Source organism: Protopterus annectens, chromosome 1.part2 (genome assembly GCF_019279795.1).
Source record: "Protopterus annectens isolate FY-2018-M chromosome 1.part2, PAN1.0, whole genome shotgun sequence".
Lineage (NCBI taxonomy): Eukaryota > Metazoa > Chordata > Ceratodontiformes > Protopteridae > Protopterus > Protopterus annectens.
In genome coordinates this window covers 954,667,495-954,686,176 of record NC_056727.1, presented here as the reverse complement: position 1 = coordinate 954,686,176, position 18,682 = coordinate 954,667,495, and the positions used below count along the sequence as shown (strand labels likewise).

General features: G+C 45.4%; 1 protein-coding gene across 1 annotated transcript in view; it reads right to left on the bottom strand.

Annotated features, from left to right (window-relative positions):
* The window catches only part of LOC122792184 (microtubule-actin cross-linking factor 1-like), a gene marked incomplete in the record, with an annotated part of 3,579,694 nt that overhangs the window by 667,577 nt on the left and 2,893,435 nt on the right, over positions 1 to 18,682 (bottom strand). The window contains 1 exon segment of the mRNA XM_044059907.1: positions 18,106 to 18,309. Coding sequence (XP_043915842.1) covers positions 18,106 to 18,309 — 204 coding nt within the window.

Here is an 18,682-nt window from a genome sequence, read left to right as displayed (position 1 = left end):
AGGTATGCCTCCTTGAGGTCTAGAGTCACCAGCCAAGACTCCTTGCCCAGCATGGGAAGGAGTTGCTGTAGAGTCAGCATTTTGAATTTTGGCACAATGAGGTAAGTATTCAGTTCGGACAAGTCAAGAATAGGCCTCCATTGATTTTCTTTTCTTGGAACAAGGAATAATCTGGAGTAAAATCCTTGGCCTTGTTCTGAAAGAGGTACCTTTTCTATGGCTTTCATTTGTATTAATTTGGTAATTTGCTTCAAAGCCTCTGCCCTCTGATTTGGTGGCAGGTCTGGCATTCCTTTTCTTTTTGGCAATGTGTGGAAATGGAACCTGTATCCTTTGTCTATTATTTGCAGTGTCCATGTGTCCCTTGTAATGTAGTGCCAATTTTTTGAGAATAAAGAAAGCTTCCCGCCCAAAGGTGCTTCTAATTGAGCCCTGGTCGGCGGGGTCAAAATAAAGTCATTGAGTCTGTCCTGGTGTAGCAGTTGTGGTTCCTGCACTACCTCTCTGGTTGGGAGGCTGCCACTGACGGCCTCTGTAGGAGCCTCTAGCTTGCCCTCTACCTCTGGCACGCCTATTCCTGCCTCTCTGAGATCTGTCCGAGTCCGGAAAGGACCAATTCTTAGTAGGCCAATTTCTGCTGAATCTCGGTGGTTGGACTTGCAGAAAGTCTTTGACTGTTTGCACAGATTTTGCCTTTTCTTCAAACTTCTTTAAGACCTCCTGAGCCGTGGAACCAAATAATTTTTGCTTTTCCATAGGAGCATCCAAAAGCTTAGCTTTAACATGGTCCGGTAAAGATTGTTCCTTCAGCCAGGCATGCCTACGTATAACTGCACCTGTCATAGCTGACCTACATGAAGCTTCCAATGCATCATAACCACACTGCAAAAAATGGTTACTAACCTGCTGGGAGTTATGTACCAGATCCTGAAGGGATTTACGATCAAGGGGTTCAGAAGAGGACAGCTTCTTATGCAATTCATCTAACAAATACTCTTGGTACTGTATCATATGAAATTGACAATTTAATGCCCTCATGGAAAGAGTTGCAGAAGTATACACTTTCTTACCCCATCTCTCTAAAGCTCTAGACTCCCTTTCAGATGGTAGAGGATTTTTAGCAGTGGCAGCTGCAACCCATTTTGGGCCCTGGGAAATTGTTTCTGGGTCAGCAGAGTGGGCCTTGTACAGGTGTATATGTGAATCCTTGACCCTGTAGTACCTATCAGGTTTAGCAGGAGCCAGAGGGATAGAGTCAGGGGCTGTACTAGCATCAGAGTACACATCATCAATAACATTCAAAACAGTAGGTATAGCTAAAGGCCTATGCTGAGGTAAATGTAAAAAGGTCCTTAATCTCTTTCTAGAATCAGAGAATTCCTGACCCTGCCATTGAAAATGTTCTCTCATAGAGTGTAGTGTCTCTCCAAAGGAAAACTCTTCAGGAAAGGAGGCCGAGGGAATAGATTCTTCAGCATCAGAATCCTCGTAGGCTGAATAAGCCTCCTCCTGGGGGTCTGACAGAGCAGAACCATCCGTGGACTCATCTGAGGAGTGGGGGGGGGGTCAGAGGGCTCAACCCTGGGCCTTTTGTCTGGAGGTGGTTGAGAGCCCCTGTCCGGATGAGGTTGAGAACCTCTAATTAAAGAGATAAGATCCTCTGCTAGGCTAAGAATCTGTGAGCCAGTAGAAGGTCTCTGAGAGGAAACCTTGGGAGGCAAAGCTTTAGTAAGTTTAGCAGCTTTAGCCCTAGAAAAAGCCTTAATGGACATGGATGCAGGGGGTCTGGCTGCACCACGTGCAGGAGTAGACTTGTCTAAAGGAATGGTGTCGGACGTTTCCTGGACACCGGATTCAGTAGGTAATTCAATAACCGACTCGGCCGGGGCCGAGGTAGTCAGTTGTGCGGTTTCGGTAATAGGAAGAACCAAGGACTCTGTTTCAGCCGAAACCGAGACACTCGCGGTAGGCCTGACCGTGGTTTCAGCCGAAACCGCGGCCCGCGTGTGTCGGTCCTTGTCCTTTCGTTTTTTAACTAAATGCGAAGTCGGAGTCTCCGACAGCATCTTGTAAGCAAAACTAGCCCCAAAGAATTCCTCTGCAAACTCCGACCGACATCTAAGAGTTCGTCGGTTGAAGGAAGCACAGGCTGAGCAGGCCGAGACGTCGTGGTCTGGGCCTAGGCAAGGGATGCAGTAAGAGTGGAAATCCTTATGAGGTATTTGTTTCCCACAAGTTAAACAATTATTAACTTTATCTGACATCGGCTGAGGCAAGAAAGAGTCCCCAATGGGGTACTTAGCTTTTTCGAAGTCTTCGGTAGCTGAATCGCAGCAGCTGGCCGACCGGCACTTGCGAACTGCTTCGGCTTCGGGCACCACGCGGCAAGAAAGACTGAGGAAGATGGTGTCAGCTGATGCTTTTATACCCCAGACGCTCTGACGTCGGGGAAAGTGCGACATCAGCCGAGGCCAGACCCAGACTTTGGAATCCGGCCGACCGAAGGGCTGCCTGAGGCAGGACAACCCATATGTGATGACTGCAGATGCATCCTTGAAGGACATCCCTGCAATTTTGTGAACCACATCTTTCTGCTGCACCTTTGACCCTTAGAGTAGAGTCGTTAAGGCACAGAAAAATGTACGCCTATGGCAGACAGGGTGTTACCTTCCTGTTCACACCTGGTCAGTGTCTCCTTCACTTCAGACCCAAAAAGGGATGAGCCATCAAAAGGGCATTTACAAAGAAAGACTTAAAAGGTTCCGCAAAGTCACAACGGCGCATCCAGGGCTGCCACCTCAGAGATGCCTGAACCATTGCCCTGCAAGTTCCATCTGCTGCATAGGAAATGAGACGCATAAGAGATAGAATGTAGAATGGCGAACTGAAGAGAAACTCTGTCTCGTGACCCCTCAGCTAATGCTCCTTTGAGGGAATCTGAAAGCACTTTGATTAGATCCTTCTGCAACCTTGTAAAGTCAGCCAGACAATTCAGGGACCAAACAGCAAAGGTCACTGATAAAAATATGCGCTTCCCACATCTATCCATCATCCTGGAATCTCTATTAGGAGGATGGATAGTAGAACTAGTCTCCAAGAGTTCTTTTTTACTTGCTGCCACCACAACCCATGGAATCCATTCTAACCCTCTTGGTTCAAAACTTTTTTGTCTAGAGGGGACGTAATGTATTTATTTGGTCTGTAAGGGGTAGCCTTAAGGGAATCTGGGGTCTCCCGCACCTTCTTAGAAATTAATTCAATAAGTTCATCCAAAGGTAGAGTCACCCAAGAGGAGGAAGGTCGAGAACCAAAGTCCTTCCTTTTTCTGAAAAGGATTACAGGACAGCCAGCCACCTCTCTGCTTCAATAATTCAAATATGTCTCCTAAGTAGGCACCTTCAGGAGGTGACCATGGGGGATCCCTTTCCTTCATCGAGGTCAGTATCAGTGGTGACGTACTCTGCAGGTGAGTCTAAATGTTTTCTCTTGCAAGCCCTCTTCCTAAGGAACTCCTCAATGGGATACTCTGGGGAGCTTTCGGAAGAGGTGGGATTACCAACTGTTGCATTCTGAGACCCAGGTTCTCACTGTCCCTGTGGAAGAGATGGCACAGGTGGAAGATACTCTGGCTGAACAAAGGGGGGGGGGTCTGGAGATCCGCAGGAGATCCAGTCCAAAAGGCTGGAGAAGACATAGCCCTCTTCAGAGCCCCGAAAGCAGTATGGTGCCAAACCGAGTGGGCCTCCGGATCCGACAAAGCAGCAGTCAGAGCAGTCATCTCCTCTGCTTCAGAAGACAGAATGTCCAAAGCTGAAGCTGGAGCCGAACTCACCTAAGCAGAAACCTTGAGGATCAGGGACCAATCTAAAAGTAGAGTCGATACCCAATCCGCAGACCCAACTGGTGGCAAATGGCTCTGTGAGTCCTCCAACTCCAACATAGAGGTGGAACTCAAGGCAAATGCCTGATCAGAAGGAGAAGTCTTCTGATCAGATGTTGGATGGATCTGGACATTTGAATCTCTTGACTCTGAAGCTTGGATGAAAGTTGGAGGAGGAATGGTTATTGGGGCAGGAGACTTGGTTGGATCCAAAGCTCATGGGGTCAGATCCGACAAAAGCTCGGGCAACGCCGGAGTGTGTAGGAGCCTTTGTACCACTTTGCCCACGTAATCATCAGAGAAGCTTCTGGTGGATCGAGAAGATACGGCTGGAGACCTAGGCCTACAATCTGGAGAGGGAAATAACCTCAACTAATGTCGGTCTACCTGTCCAATCTGATCTCAGAGCCGAAGGACCTGACCGCTCTGAAGATTTGTCTGAACCAGCCCTAGAAATACTCAGATCCAAAGGCCATGATGGATGCAGTAATTTAGATTTTTGATCCATGGCTCCGAGGAATTTTTGGAGTCGAAGTGTGGCATTTTCATGGTTTGGACTGACTAGAAGATGGAGAGTCCAAACTAGTAATGGCTTCATAAAAAGGAAGGAGGAGTTATAAATGTATTAATTCAGAAAACCACTTGTCTTAACCTAAGAGCAAAAAGGTGACCAACGTTCTTTGCGAAGTGGTAAATGAGATCTGAGGTAATGCGTAAGGTGCATTCTGGGTAAAGGGGAGTTGTCCAAGAGCAAAGTTAATGACCACAAGCTTTAGTAATGGCCAAGTCGGATCCGAGGTTCAGGACAGGTACAGAGGATAAGGTGAAAATTGACATCACATAAATCATTTCTGTCATCTTCATCTTGACAGGCAGTAGAATGGACCTGTTCAATTTGTCTGCTATTACACCGGACTTCCCAGAATGTGCTATCACAAAACAGATGGATGAGATCACCCCCTGCCACAATCTGAGGGCTTCTTGATACAAGGGGTAAGACCTGGCTCCTCCTTGTTTGTTTATGTACCAAACCACTGACATATTGTCGGTCTGAATAGGAATTGTCCTGAAAGGGAGAGCATCCTGGAAAGCCTGCAATGCTAAAAGCACTGCTCTCATTTCCAGGACATTGACATGCGTAATGGCCTCTTCTGGGTACCAAGTGCCTTGGACTGTTTTCTCCAGGAAATGCCTCCCCCAATCTGGGACGCATCCATGGTCACTATGGTCTTGGGCTGAGGGAGAATGAAAGAACGGCCTTGTAGAACCTGATCTGATGGACTGCCCCACCAAAAGTTTTTTTTGCATGCCAGAGCGATTCTTATTTGGACTGACGTGTTGGTAAAGAATAGACAACTGTGTTGCTAACATCTGTTGAAGAACTCTCAAGTAAAATCTTGCTAGAGGAAGTAGAAGTATAGCCGCCGACACTGATCCCAAGGCTTGTAGGATCAACTGCGCTGAGACTGTGGTACTGTGAATTATTTTTCTGACGTGGAATCTGATAGTTTCTACTCTTGAGAGAGGAACAAAAGTTGTCACTGATACCATGTTGAAAACTGCTCCTATAAATTTCAGTGTTCGAAACAGTTCTAATTGACATTTGTTGTAATTTACAGTTATCCCCAGATGGGAACAAGTCTGCAGCACCTGATCTTGCTCTGATCAGTAGATGCCTAGTTGGGGGAGTAATCAGACAATCATCTAAGGTTGGAAACACAAGGAATCCCTGGAGTCTGAATTCAGCATTTGGTGAAACACCCTGGGAGCTTTGTTGAGGCCAAAGGGCAGTGCTTTGAACTGGTAATGACTGGCTCCAGCTGGAAGTGTAGAGACCTTCTGGATTGTCTGTTCATTTTTATGTGATAGTACGCATCCTGAAGGCCTATCAAGCACATTACGCATCCTGAAGCTCTATCAAGCATATCCACTCATCCTTGCACAAAAAGGCCAGAATGCACTGAACTGTGACCATTTGAAACTTTGTGTGTCGAAGTGATTTGCTCAAAGTGGTGGGATCCAAAATCAGTCTCCAGTCCCATGTTTTCTTTGACACTTAAAAGAATCTTGAGTAAGTTCCGGATTCTATCTGGTCTGGTGGGACATCTTGAATGACTTCTTTCTAGCAGCTTTTGTATTTCTAGTGTTGTTACCTTCCTCTGAATGGGTGGAACATTATAAAATTTGCATACAAATGGAGGTGAAAGGGAAAAGGGAATTGTATAATCTGGAAATAATCCTCAGCATCCATGTATCTTTTGTGATGTCTAGCCATGTTCTCTGATGCAGGGATAATTGACCCAGACTGCCTCAAGAGGGGGACCTCCTTTCAGGAGGGCTGGTAGGGGGTCTTGTCAGAGAAGGAGTCTCTAGACCCTTGGCTCTGCGGCCTCCTCTGCCACGTGGAAGGCGTCTTCCATAAGAGTCCTACCCCCAGCCCTGGGGGAATTATCTCCACATGGATCTAGAAAAGGACCCTGGGACTTTCTGAAATACATCTTTCAACCACCTCGTTGATTCCTACAGAAGGTTCTTGGAGGAGTCGAAAAACATACCCTCACTGCAGAGATGGTCTTCTTTTTCTCACCTGGATAATGTGTCCTTCACTTTCAGGCCAAACAAACTACTGTCAAAAGATGCACTGACGAACGAGGACTTGAAAGGCTCCATAAAAATCACACAAATGTATCCAGGCATATACCTGAAACTGGCGCCCTTGAGGACCCTTCAGCTGCATGCGAGAGAAACCTCATGAACTAATTAGAAATGGATTATAGGGTCACCAACTGTGAGACCACAGAAGTAGAGTCTCAGCAATAGTGGTCCCAGGAAGGTAATTTGCCAGTTTCTTTATCAAGTTTCTCTGTAGTCTTGTAAAGTGTGCCAAGTAGTTCAACGATCTGAAGGCAAAGGTCACTGAAGCATACACATGCTTCCCAATTTGTCCAAAACACTAGACTCCCTGTTAGGGAGATGGACAAAAGAACTCTGCGCAAGTTCTTCTTTGTAGCTGCAGCCACGACCATAGCATCTACGGCCACTCCCTTGCTCCAAAACTCCCTTCCTACAGGTGGTGCCAGAATCAGATATGGTTTTCTTTTGGGTTGGCACAACTGTGTCTGGCAACTTCCCCACCTGCCTAGAGATCAAGTCAATGAGCTCGCTGGCAGGTGGAATTACCCAGGAGGTAGACAGGCCAGACCCAAAGGCCACCAAGAATATCAATTTGTCCAGGGAAGGGTTATCGGTAGACCAACCACCCCTCTGCTTAAGAATATCAAGGATGTCTCTGAATGAAACATCTTCAGGTGGTGATCTTGGGGATCCCTTCCCCTTCATTAAAATCAGTATCTTCGGTGAAGAACTCCAAAGGGGAGTCGAAGTACCTCCTCATGCACTTCCTCTTCCTAGGAACCTCTTCCGTGGGATGCTCTAGAAAAGTGTTGGAAAAGACAAAAATACCCTGCTAGGTAACTAGCAAACTTTGGGCTGGCTGTCCCTGTGGCAAAGAATGAGGAGGTTCAAGGTGCAGAGACACATGGGATCCAGGGAGAGGATCCCATGGGGTAGGAACTGTCTGTCCTGTGGAAACAAAGAACACTCTCTCCTCCACTTCAAAGGCAGAACGCTCCAGGGAGAAGGAAGCTATTGGAGCCAAAAAGCCACACTTCCGTTCCATCAGCTCCCACACCCCGAATGCACCTAAGGCATAGGTTGAAACCAAGCTGTCCAGTGCCGAAAACTTCAGACTCAACTCTAAAGCATCAGATCTCACAGGTACACCATCTCTGAGAGTTGTCTGGCTCCAAAACCATCTGAGCTAGTGCACTCAGACAGTCCTGAAGCCAAACATCTTCGGATCCGATCTGGACAGTCCTGGAAGATTTGTACTCAAGGGCACTGAAATGATATGTCGGACTGGAAAAGGAGCTGAGACTGGTGGACTAGTACAAACAAGGGCTTCCTGACCTGAAGGTGTAAAAGCTGGGAGAACTTCCATCTGAATCTGTGAAGAGAGGAATTTCCTCATCATTCTGTCCACATCAGCTACAGTCAGAATTCTGGAAAAACGAGAAGAAGCTACCAATGAGGATCTAGAATGCAGGCATATTCAAGGTATGGTGAAGGTACTCGAGGGTAATGGGTCTATTGATGAAGAAAACCTGGTTCTGGGCAAATCCTTCAGATACAAAGAGCTAGGATCTGAGGAGGCCTTTGACGGCTCTGATGCCAGCTGAGCAGGAGCAGTCTTCGGATTCAACTTATGCTTCTTCCATGGTGGCTCCGTGGTAGGATCCTGAAGGCCTTGAAGGCTTAGTTGAAAACTGCTTTGACTTAGTTTTGGTGGATACGCCCCAGCAACAGCCTCTGAAAAGGATGACGGTAGCAATCCTTTCAAGATCAACTTACTTTTTCCTATCCTTTCCCAGGTTAAAGGCCTTACTGACTGAAAAGTCTACCTAAAGACAGTCTGGGCACAAACAATATACACACAAAGCATGTGCATTGGAAAGAGGTAACTTGTGCTCGCATTTCTGGCACTTCCTAAAGCCAGAAGGACCTTTTTCAGACATTTTTACTCTAAACAGAAAAAACTGAATTTTTTTTTTTAATTCATACATATAGAAATAAAGAAAAAGATTACCAGCAAAGGTAAGTAGAACTACACTAAAAAAAGTGTAAGAGGAAAAAGGAAAAGAAAGAAAATACCAGCTATGGTAAAAAGATTACACTAGAACAGTGAAAAAATAGAAGTTATGTTCTTACCATAACGTTCCATGTTAGTTGTCTTCTTCTCGCCTTCTTCTTGCTGGATGGGTTCGGAGCCGACCTCGGCTCCGACTCGGCCACTCTAAAAGCTCGAGAGTTGGTTCCACCGGCTCGAGGCTCCCCTTATATCCCACAATGCTAGGCGAGAGTTACCTCAGATCTCGTTTGTAAGCTAACCCAGCTTATATCAATAACAGTATAACTGTAAACAGAATCCACCTCTAACAGCAGGAAGAAAAAGGGGTGACCTATATCCTGAAACAAGAAATATGCATAATAGCATATGACTAAGAAAGAGGTGGTAGAAAGAGAGGTCACGATCACAACTCCTCTAGGTCTGTCCAGGCCAGGGGGAAGGAGGGTGGGACGCAAGAAGAAGGCGAGAAGAAGACAACTAACATGGAACGTTATGGTAAGATCATAACTTCTATATGTTAAGTTGTCTATCTCGCCTTCATTCTTGCTGGATGGGACCGCGTCCCTAGCACCTTGTCCCGGGTGGCCTAACGGAACAGACTCCTGAGAACAGTGGAACCAAAATTAGCTCTATGCCTAGAAGCTAAATCCAACTTATAATGGGAAATAAAAGTGTGAGGAGTAGCCCAAGTAGCCGCTGCACAAATGGTGTCAATAGGCAGTCTGTCTTGGAAGGCTAGAGAAGTAGCCAAAGCTCTGGTGGAATGGGCTTTAGGTTTATTAGGCAGTTTTGGTGTCTAATCTCATAAACAAGGGTAATCAGAGATGTTAGCCATCTGGATAATGATACCTTTGAAACTGGAAGTCCTTTTCTGCTTTCCGCATAGGAGACAAACAGCTGATCAGATTTTCTGAATTGTTTCGTCCTGTCCAAGTAGTACCTTAATTGACGATGAACATCCAAGCAATGTAATTTTTGTTCAGACCTATTTGAATACTCTGGGAAAAAGACAGGGAGGTCAATGCTTTGGTTTAGATTTGATGTTGAAACCACCTTAGGCAAAAGGACGGGTTAGTTCGTGAAACTCTGTCCTTATGGAACAAAAGATAAGGAGAACGACAACTGAGTGCTTGAAGTTCTGAAATTCTTCTAGCTGATGTGATAGCCACCAGAAAGAGAGTTTTCCATGATAATAACTTCAAGGAACATGAAGCTGCAGGTTCGAAGGGGAAAGAATCAAAGAAGCAAGAACTAAATTTAGGTCCCAAGGAGAAGGAGGATTTCTTATAGGAGGTCTGAGAAGAAAAACTCCTTTCAAAAAGGCTTTGCAGAGTTTGTGGGACATTAGGGCAGATTCAGAAATACCCACATGGAAATTAGAAATAGCTGCCAATTGAACCTTAAGAGTAGATGGAGATGAACCTGCATGGAAGAGTTCAGCTAGAAAATCAAGGACTAGTTGGATGGAAGCGGTGAAAGGATCTATGTCCTTTCCTTGTGCCCAATATGAGAAGCGTTTCCACTTACTCAAATAAATCTTTCGAGTGGAAGATTTATGGGAAGCTATCAATATATCTCTAACAGAGTGAGATAATTGAGGAAGCCTGGCTACGGTTGGAACTGGAGGAACCAAGCAGTGAGGTTCAGAGAGGGAGGGAGCGATGAAACTGACCCGACTGATGGATCAAAAGATCTGGAACTAGGTCCAGATTCCACGGTCGCTCAAAAGAAATCGATGTAGAAAGGGGAACCACACTTGTCGAGGCCAGTAAGGAGCAATGAGGATCAATGAGGCCTTCTGAGCGACAGCTTTCTGTATTACTTGAGAGATCAGTGGGAAAGGAGGAAATGCATACAGAAGTCCCGGGGCCAAACTTGGACTAGAGCGTCCCTGCTGGGTTGGCCTGGTAAAGGGAAAAGAGTGAAGTATTCTCTGCACTTGCTGTTTTGGGGAGTAGCAAAAAGATCGCAGCAAGGCTGACCCCACTTGAGAAATATCTCTCTCACTACAGAGTCTTTCAGAGACCACTCGTGAGGCATGAGTATAGCTCTGCTCAACTTGTCCGCAATGTGATTGGACTTCCGGGGATGTGCGTTGCTATCAGAAAACGCTGAGAAGAAATCGCCCATTGCCACAGTCTGAGTGCTTCTCGACACAGGGGTATGATCTGGTTCCGCCTTGTTTGTTGATGTACCACACTACAGACATATTGTCTGTCTGGATTGCAATCGTTCCCAAGGGAAGAGAGTCTTGAAGGGCTTGCAACGCTAAAAGCACTGCTCTCATCTCCAGAACATTTATGTGCAAGTGGCATTCGTTTGGTTGCCATGTGCCCTGGACTGTCCTGCCCTGATAATGCCCCCACCCGATCAGGGAGGCATCCGTTGTCAGAGTAGCAACGGAGGAGGTGGAACAAATGGTCTTCCCAACAGGAGCTGGGGAAGACATCCACCACATGAGATGCTTTTGCGCTTGCGTGATCATAATGGTGTGAGACATTGGAAGTTCCTGGTATGACCATTGAGAAAAAAGCATCCACTGAAGGATCCGCATGTGGTATCTGGCCAATGGGAGGAGAGGTATGGCGCTGCCATGATTCCCAACACCTTTAGAACTAACCTGGCTTTGGCTCTGTTGTTGTTGAGAAGAAGTGACACCAATTTTTGAATGTCTGATATCCTTTGGTTCGTTAGCGTTGCAGACATGTTTATAGTATTTAAATTTGCGCCTATGTAGGTAATAGTTCGACAAGGCGACAAAACAGACTGTTCGCCATTTATTGAAATACCCAGTTTTGACAAGCGAAAAGTATAATCTCTGGCCATTAGAAGGAGATGCTTGGTGGGAGCTGTGAGAAGCCAGTCGTCCAAATATGGAAACACCTGGAATCCTTGTCGTCTCAGGTGAGAAGCTACCACTGCCATGCATTTGGTAAACACCCGGGGGGCAGTGGTGAGACCAAAGGGCAGGGCCCTGAATTGAAAATGACTGGTTCCCAGCCTGAAGCGGAGGAATCTTCTGGAGCGTCTGTTCATTTTTATGTGATAGTACGCGTCCTGAAGGTCTATAGAGCACATCCAGTTTCCTTTTCCCAATAGGGGAAGAATGGATTGCAGCGTGACCATCCGAAATCTTGTTTTCTTGACTGATCTGTTCAAAACACTGAGATCCAAAATTGGTCTCCAGTCCCCTGTTTTCTTTGGAACTAAAAAGAACCTTGAGTAGATTCCGGATCCTTGTTGGTCTGCTGACACTGGCTGAATTGCTCTTTTGCAAGCAGTTTTGAAATTTCCAAAGCTGCTATATCCCTTTGAGCGGTGGAACATCTGGAAGGGATTTTTTGACTGATTTGGAAAGCGAAGAAAGGGGATAGAATAACCTTGAAATGATGGACTGTACCCATTTGTCTTGAGTCAGGGATAGCCAGGCTTCTGGGTACAGTGACAATCTTCCCCGACTGCCTCGAAGATGGGCAGTCGGGCAACACCTCAGGGATGCTGAAAGGGCTTGTCAGGAAAGGCTTCCCGATTGCCCTGGTTCTGCGGACCCCCTGCCCCTAGGGCGTCTACCATTGTTATTCCCACCTCTGCCTCTGGTAGGAAAGCGACTCTGTCGTCAGGCGAAGTCCCTTGAGATTGTTTACGGAACCACATCTTTCCACCCTTCTGGCCTTTGGGGTAAGGCCTAGAAGGAGTCGAAAACGGACTCCGGCGGCAGAAAGGGTCTTGCCATCAGTCTCGCACCTAGTCAGGGTTTCTTTCACTTGAGGACCAAAGAGATGATCCATCAAAGGGAGTTCGTGAAAGACGTCTTGAAAGGTTCCGAAAGTTGCATAGCCGCATCCAGGCGTGCCTACGTAAGGCTACCCCTGTTCCTGCGGCTCTGCTCGCTCCATCGGCCGCATAAGAGAGGCGCATGGAGGAGTTGGAAATGGAATTAAGGATAGCCAGCTGCGTGTTCATTTTCTCTTGGAAACCCGCAGCTGTAGGGTCCTTCAACATTTCACTCGCTTCCTTGATCAAGTCCCTTTGAAGGCGAGTGAAATGGCACAAGTAATTCAGCGAGCATGGTAAATGTCGCTGAGGAGAACATCCGCTTCCATTACCTATCCATGGACCTAGATTCCTTGTTAGGTGGATGGACAGGCACTGAAGGATCAGCCAGTTCCTTCTTTGTGGCGGCAGCTACCACCATAGCATCCACAGAAACTCCTTTTGATAAAAATTGCTTGTCTGATGGAGCTGTGATGAATTTGGAGGGTCTCCTGGGAGTGGGGTCCACTGAATCAGGAGCCGTCCATGCCTTCTTAGCAACCACCTGCATGAGGGGGTGAAGGGGGACACCCAGGAGGTGGAAGGGCGAGCCAAACGCCTCAAGATACACAGATTCGTCCTCCGAAGGGTTGAGGGCTGGCCAATTTCCCCTCTGTTTAAGGATCTCCAGAATGTCTGCAAATGAGACATCTTCAGAAGGGGAGCAGGGGAACCCTCAGAATCATCCAGATCTGTGTCCGGCGTGATAGACTCAGGTGAGTCAATGTGCTTCCTCTTGCACTTCCTCTTCCGAGGGGCTCTTCTGCCAAATCAGGAGAGGCCTCGGAAGAGGATGAAATCCCAAAGGGGCTCCTGAGGAGCTGGCTCTCTGCGGTCCGGGATGAGGGAGTGAGTCGACTTACCCTGAGGCAGCATAGAGGGAGGGGCTGGCGGAGCCGACTGTGGAGTAGAGCCAGGCTCTAACACACTCCGCATGACCTCGAAGCACCCCTGTCAGGCAGAGCCAGAGGTCCCGCTCCGAGGAGCTAAGGACCCCTTGGCACCGACAGTGATGGCTCCGAGGCGATGTCGGAGCCGAACTCACCAGCGCCCGAAGCACCGAGAGGGAGAGGGGTCGGACAAGGGTCGATGCCACTCACCCCTCGAGCCGGCGGAAGTCGGCGCCGAGATTCCTCCACGTAAGAAAACGGAGCCGGCAGCGGGCGAAGACAATTGTCTCGGCTCCGAAGTGACCACAGTCTCGGTTCCGACACGACCCGGCTCGAACTCAAAGAGTCGAAGGAGGAAAGAGTTGATGGACGGGGCAGGCACCGACTGATGAGTCGGGCTCTGAAGCATCTGGGCAAGTGCCACGGACTTAAGTAGTCGACTCACCACCCTCTGAAGGTCATGATCGGAAAGCCGCGATGACCTAGAGGAATGAGACCTTTGGCTCCGTTCAGACAGCAGGGGAGATCCTGGAGCGAATGAACGGAGCCAAGAGAAGGTGACCTAGACCTCTTTCTGGTTGTCGGCTCCGAAGATCTTGTCGGAGCCGACACGGTACCTCGATAACCTCGGCTCCGGCGGCGAGGAGCCACAGAAACTGTGGACTGAGTCTTATCGGCTCCAGCCGGAGCCGATAAAGGCAAAGGTTGAACAACCTGAGGTCTCGGCTCAGAAGCGGGCCGAAGACCTCGATGCCTTAGAGCGCTTCCCTGTTGAAACTGGCAGGGAATCCTCTGGTTTTAACAAGCCTCTCAAAGTTAACTTGTTCTTTCTCTCCTGCAGGACCCTGGGGCTGAAGCCATGGCACACAGCACAGGAGTCCTGCAGGTGCAAACCCCAGACAATAGACACAAGAAGTGTGGCGTCTGTCAGAGACATTTTCTGACAGCACGCATCACACTTCTTGAATCAAGACCTTTGCTTCCTTTGACATTATCCTAACTGACAGGTGTACACTAACACACACCAAACACACAGTTATACCCTGTCAGAAAAATTATTAATACTAAAATAATTAACAATTTTAGTAAAATACTAGAAATTAAGCACAAAAAAGTTAAGTAACTAAACAAACACACCCTAGGCTAGGAGAGGCCAAAGGCCCAAGGGAAGAACCAACGGTTCTTTTGATAAGAAAACGGGGAAAAATAGGGTCGGGGATAAAGAACTATATCCTACACTAATTTGAGAAGAATTAAAGTTAAAAGGGGAAAAAAGAATAACTTTTTGTATAAAAAGCTAACACTCACCAGGAACCGGTAGAAGCAACCAACCTCGAAGCTGTAGCGGCAAACGAGATCTGAGGTAACTCTCGCCTAGCATTGTGGGATATAAGGGGAGCCTCGAGCCAGTGGAACCAACTCTCGAGCTTTTAGAGTGGCCGAGTCGGAGCCGAGGTCGGCTCCGAACCCATCCAGCAAGAATGAAGGCGAGATAGACAACTTAACATCGGAGGATTTAGTAATAAATCTAAAATCTTATGGGAAATAGAAAAAGTAGAAAAATTTATCTCTCTACTAAAATTGCTCAAGAGTTAAAGGCAACCACGTCCAAACGAGACAGCGGCAAACAATAGCTGAGGTACATTAGGGACTGGTGCATTACGGGTAAGGCAGGAACTCAAGAGTTTTTTGGTTGCCATGAACTAAAATAATGGCAGAGTCAGATCTGAACCCCAACTGTTGAGAAATGAATGAAACTGGACAACATCAGATGTTATGGTTTATCAAATTTTTTACAGATAGAAGACAATCTTTATTACTAGAGGCAAGGGTGATAAGTCCAATGATGGAAGGTTTAGTAAGCACAGCACAGAAGACGATAAAAGACATGAAAAAGAAGACTGAGTAAAAACTACTTGGGGACTGCTGCATGCTACTGGAAGATGCAATAGATGACATTATGTGGAGATGGATTTACTTGTTACCTAATACGCCACAAAGACAAGATTTATAGCATTTGCATGGAGTATTTCCACAGATATTCTTTACACTATGCAAGGACTGAGGAGGATATTCTTAAATGTTTTTTTTTTCCCTCACAGAATGTCAGCACAAGAGCAGCAAAGGTAATCTCACAGTACAAGAAGCCCAATAAAGACAAGCAAACCATCTTTAATAGAATGTTAAAATGTATCATGGTGGGTCTAAGCTTAAAACTAAAAAAATTCTTGACAGAAAATATCTTCTTTTTAACAAAATGAATCATAACTGTGAACAACAAATAAAAACAAAAGATGATGAGAAAAAGCAACAGTGAAGTAAACCACAAATGCACAGAGACCGAAAGTTGAGAGAGCCAAGCAATTTGAATGGCTCAGCCATAGAAGTTTCAGAAAATGGATTCATGCCCATCAGATGTCCTGTTCTAAACTTCAGCAATCAAACCTCGGCTGTAGAGAAGGCCAACTGAAGAAGGACCACTAAGATACAGAGATGTAGCTTTGAGTAGCTGCGGAATTTCAGGCTCTTCCTCCATGGAGACCTGCAGGTGAGTATCTTGAACTCCCCTCCCAATACTGTTTTCTTGATGACAGTCTTCTGTACCTTGGTAATGATGAAATTACCTGTTCAAACTGAAGTTTTTAGGTATAATCAATGACTAATCCCCACCCCCCCACCCCAGCACCACTGGCAGTCAGTAAGACAGATGAGACAGTCCCTGCAGATGAACACATTAAAACACCACCACCAGAATTTGAGGGAGACAGTTTCTTAACCTACTCCATTCTTTTTTATATCAACATCTGATCTTCTCAGACGTAGTTGGTTCAAGACATTTTGTTTTTGATTTCACAGGTTCATAGGTAAATACTAGGCTACCTGCCCTTGCGGGTCATTTTAAGTCTAGCCAGTTTCTCTAAGGTGAGATTCAAACCCTGTACTTTGAGTCTATGAAGTAAACACCTTAACAATTATGAAAATCTCCAACCCCTCTTGCTTTTGACAACCATGGCAGGACTGTCTAATTTTTTTAACTTGTCTGTACTTCAGAGAATGCTCACATTTATTAAAGACATGATCAAGGCCTACTTACAAGACCTGCAGTCAAAAAACAAAACTAAAAAAAGAAATATCCACTGCACCCTCATTTGTCAACACAAAAGACGATGCATTTGAAAGTATTTAGCGGCTATCTATCACAGCAATCACATACTGTATAAAGAATACTATACAAACGTTTTGTCAGAAAATAAACAGCCACTAACTGCCAGTACCTGAAAATATACACACTAATATTTTAGAGTGAGTGGGAGACGTGCAACACTCAAAATGGTGAAAAGAAAAGAAAATGTGATCAGTGTATTATTTAAAATCGAGTAATGTGCACACCTACATCAATGCTCTACAGTGTGACACCGATATTTATGACTACATGGAAGGAAGCCACAGATTTTGGAGTACCTGCCTAGACATGACATTGATTAGGCATGATACTAAAAGTAGCTCATAGTATTATGGTTGTAAGTGAGCCTCTTCCCAAGAAGACTGATACAAACAAATGACGTTTTGTTTCAGCTGTGAGCTGGAAGTAATGATGCTACATTAATGTTAAAGACCTCAGTTGAAGATCCTCTTCATCCAGTAGAATACAAGGCTAGCTTTCTATAGACCAGGCATGCATAGGCTGGCTCATGCTGCAGATGGTGATGCCATGCAATTCACACACACACACACACACACACACACACACACACACACACACACACACACACACACACACACACACACACACACACACACACACACACACACACACACTACCTGTACATCCACCCAGGACATTTTCTACATAATGAATGCAACAAATGAAAATTGTAATTTGCTACATTCCTTGCAATCCACAAAGCTGACATGAGACCGGGCAAACCTTTTAACAAAAAAGTTAAAAGCTATGCAAACTCAGTTAAGCTTTTTATGCCAATACTGTGTACTAAGCAGTGAAGGAATTCCAGCTCTCTGAGGCTACACAATATAAATGCAGGTACTTTAAGCAACAGGGCTTCACTGAAAAACATACAGGGTCACAAAATAAAGGGAAACTAAAGTGTACAGTGAAAAACATATCCATATGTAAACTACTTTGGAGGAAATCAATACAGAGTGTCTGTCTTTTAAAAGTCTGTTACCACTAGAAGTTTTCCAAGAGTAGCCTCATACTAGAGTGACTCTGTGGTGAAACCATTAAATTCTACTACACTTGTTCCACAAAAGTAATGCAGTATTCCTAAAATGTGATCTATATTACAACTAACTTATCTTCAAGAACCTTTCCTTGTTCAAATTTAACCTTGTTCTCTAATAATTACTTTTCTACAGTATCTGACAATTCAACCTTCCATACAAATCGATTCAAACTCTCTTTAACAAGCACTGACCTTAAGGATTGAAAATGAGTACTACTGCCCAAGTGCGGTATAAAAATATCAATGGATGAAGGAACATAGTTTCAGTGCACAGAACTAACACTTTACTTGCCTACTGAACTGGTTACCCAAGTAGTCAAACATTCCACAGTGCATATTTAAAAAAATGCTATCCCGAATCCAACCAAGGATTGATTCGCAGTCTTCCACTAGTCTGTTACAGGATTATCTGTAAGAACTGTATCAGTTTCTAGCTGCAAACATTTCTTCCTGATGAAACAGAATACAAGACTACTTCACTGCTCTCCATTGTACAATCAAAAAACCCTCCCAAAAATACGTTAAAACTCACATCCAGAAGTAAAAATGTAGTACTGAAACCTCCAATCATGTACATTCCCATAACAGTACCTGAGTTGACTGAGCAACAGCCTCGTCCAGTGCCATAGCCCGCTGTCGCACCTTGTCCTTGATTCTGGCATAAAGGGCCTCTGCTGTGGAATACTTAGATGACACAAGTTCTGCTTCTTCTGGGTTAAGATCACTCAGCTGTGGCCCAATCTTCAAAAGTTTGTCGATGTGGGGCTTGTGTTCGGCTACCTCTTCTCGCAATTGCTATTCAGGAAGGGAAAACATGACAAATGTATGTTAGAAAAAAAAATAAAAAGACATGAGAAAGAGAGGGCTCAGAAGTACAAAAGAAAAAGTGCCTCACTTATAGATAGTGGCAAAAACAGAGAGGTTTGAAGTATGTAGCAAAACTATGCAAACTTGATAAATGTAGACTATATGAATAAATGTCCACAGTGTATGAAATAATAAAGGCAAACAGTGCGTATATGTGCGCGCATTTCTTCACAAGCAAAAAAATGTAATTCCAATGCTGTGATAATTACTCTGTATGAATACCTCTTTCAAAATAGCTGAGGCTGTATCACAACACAAAATTCAGGAGTAAGACAACCTGACCCCTACTTTTTTATAAATT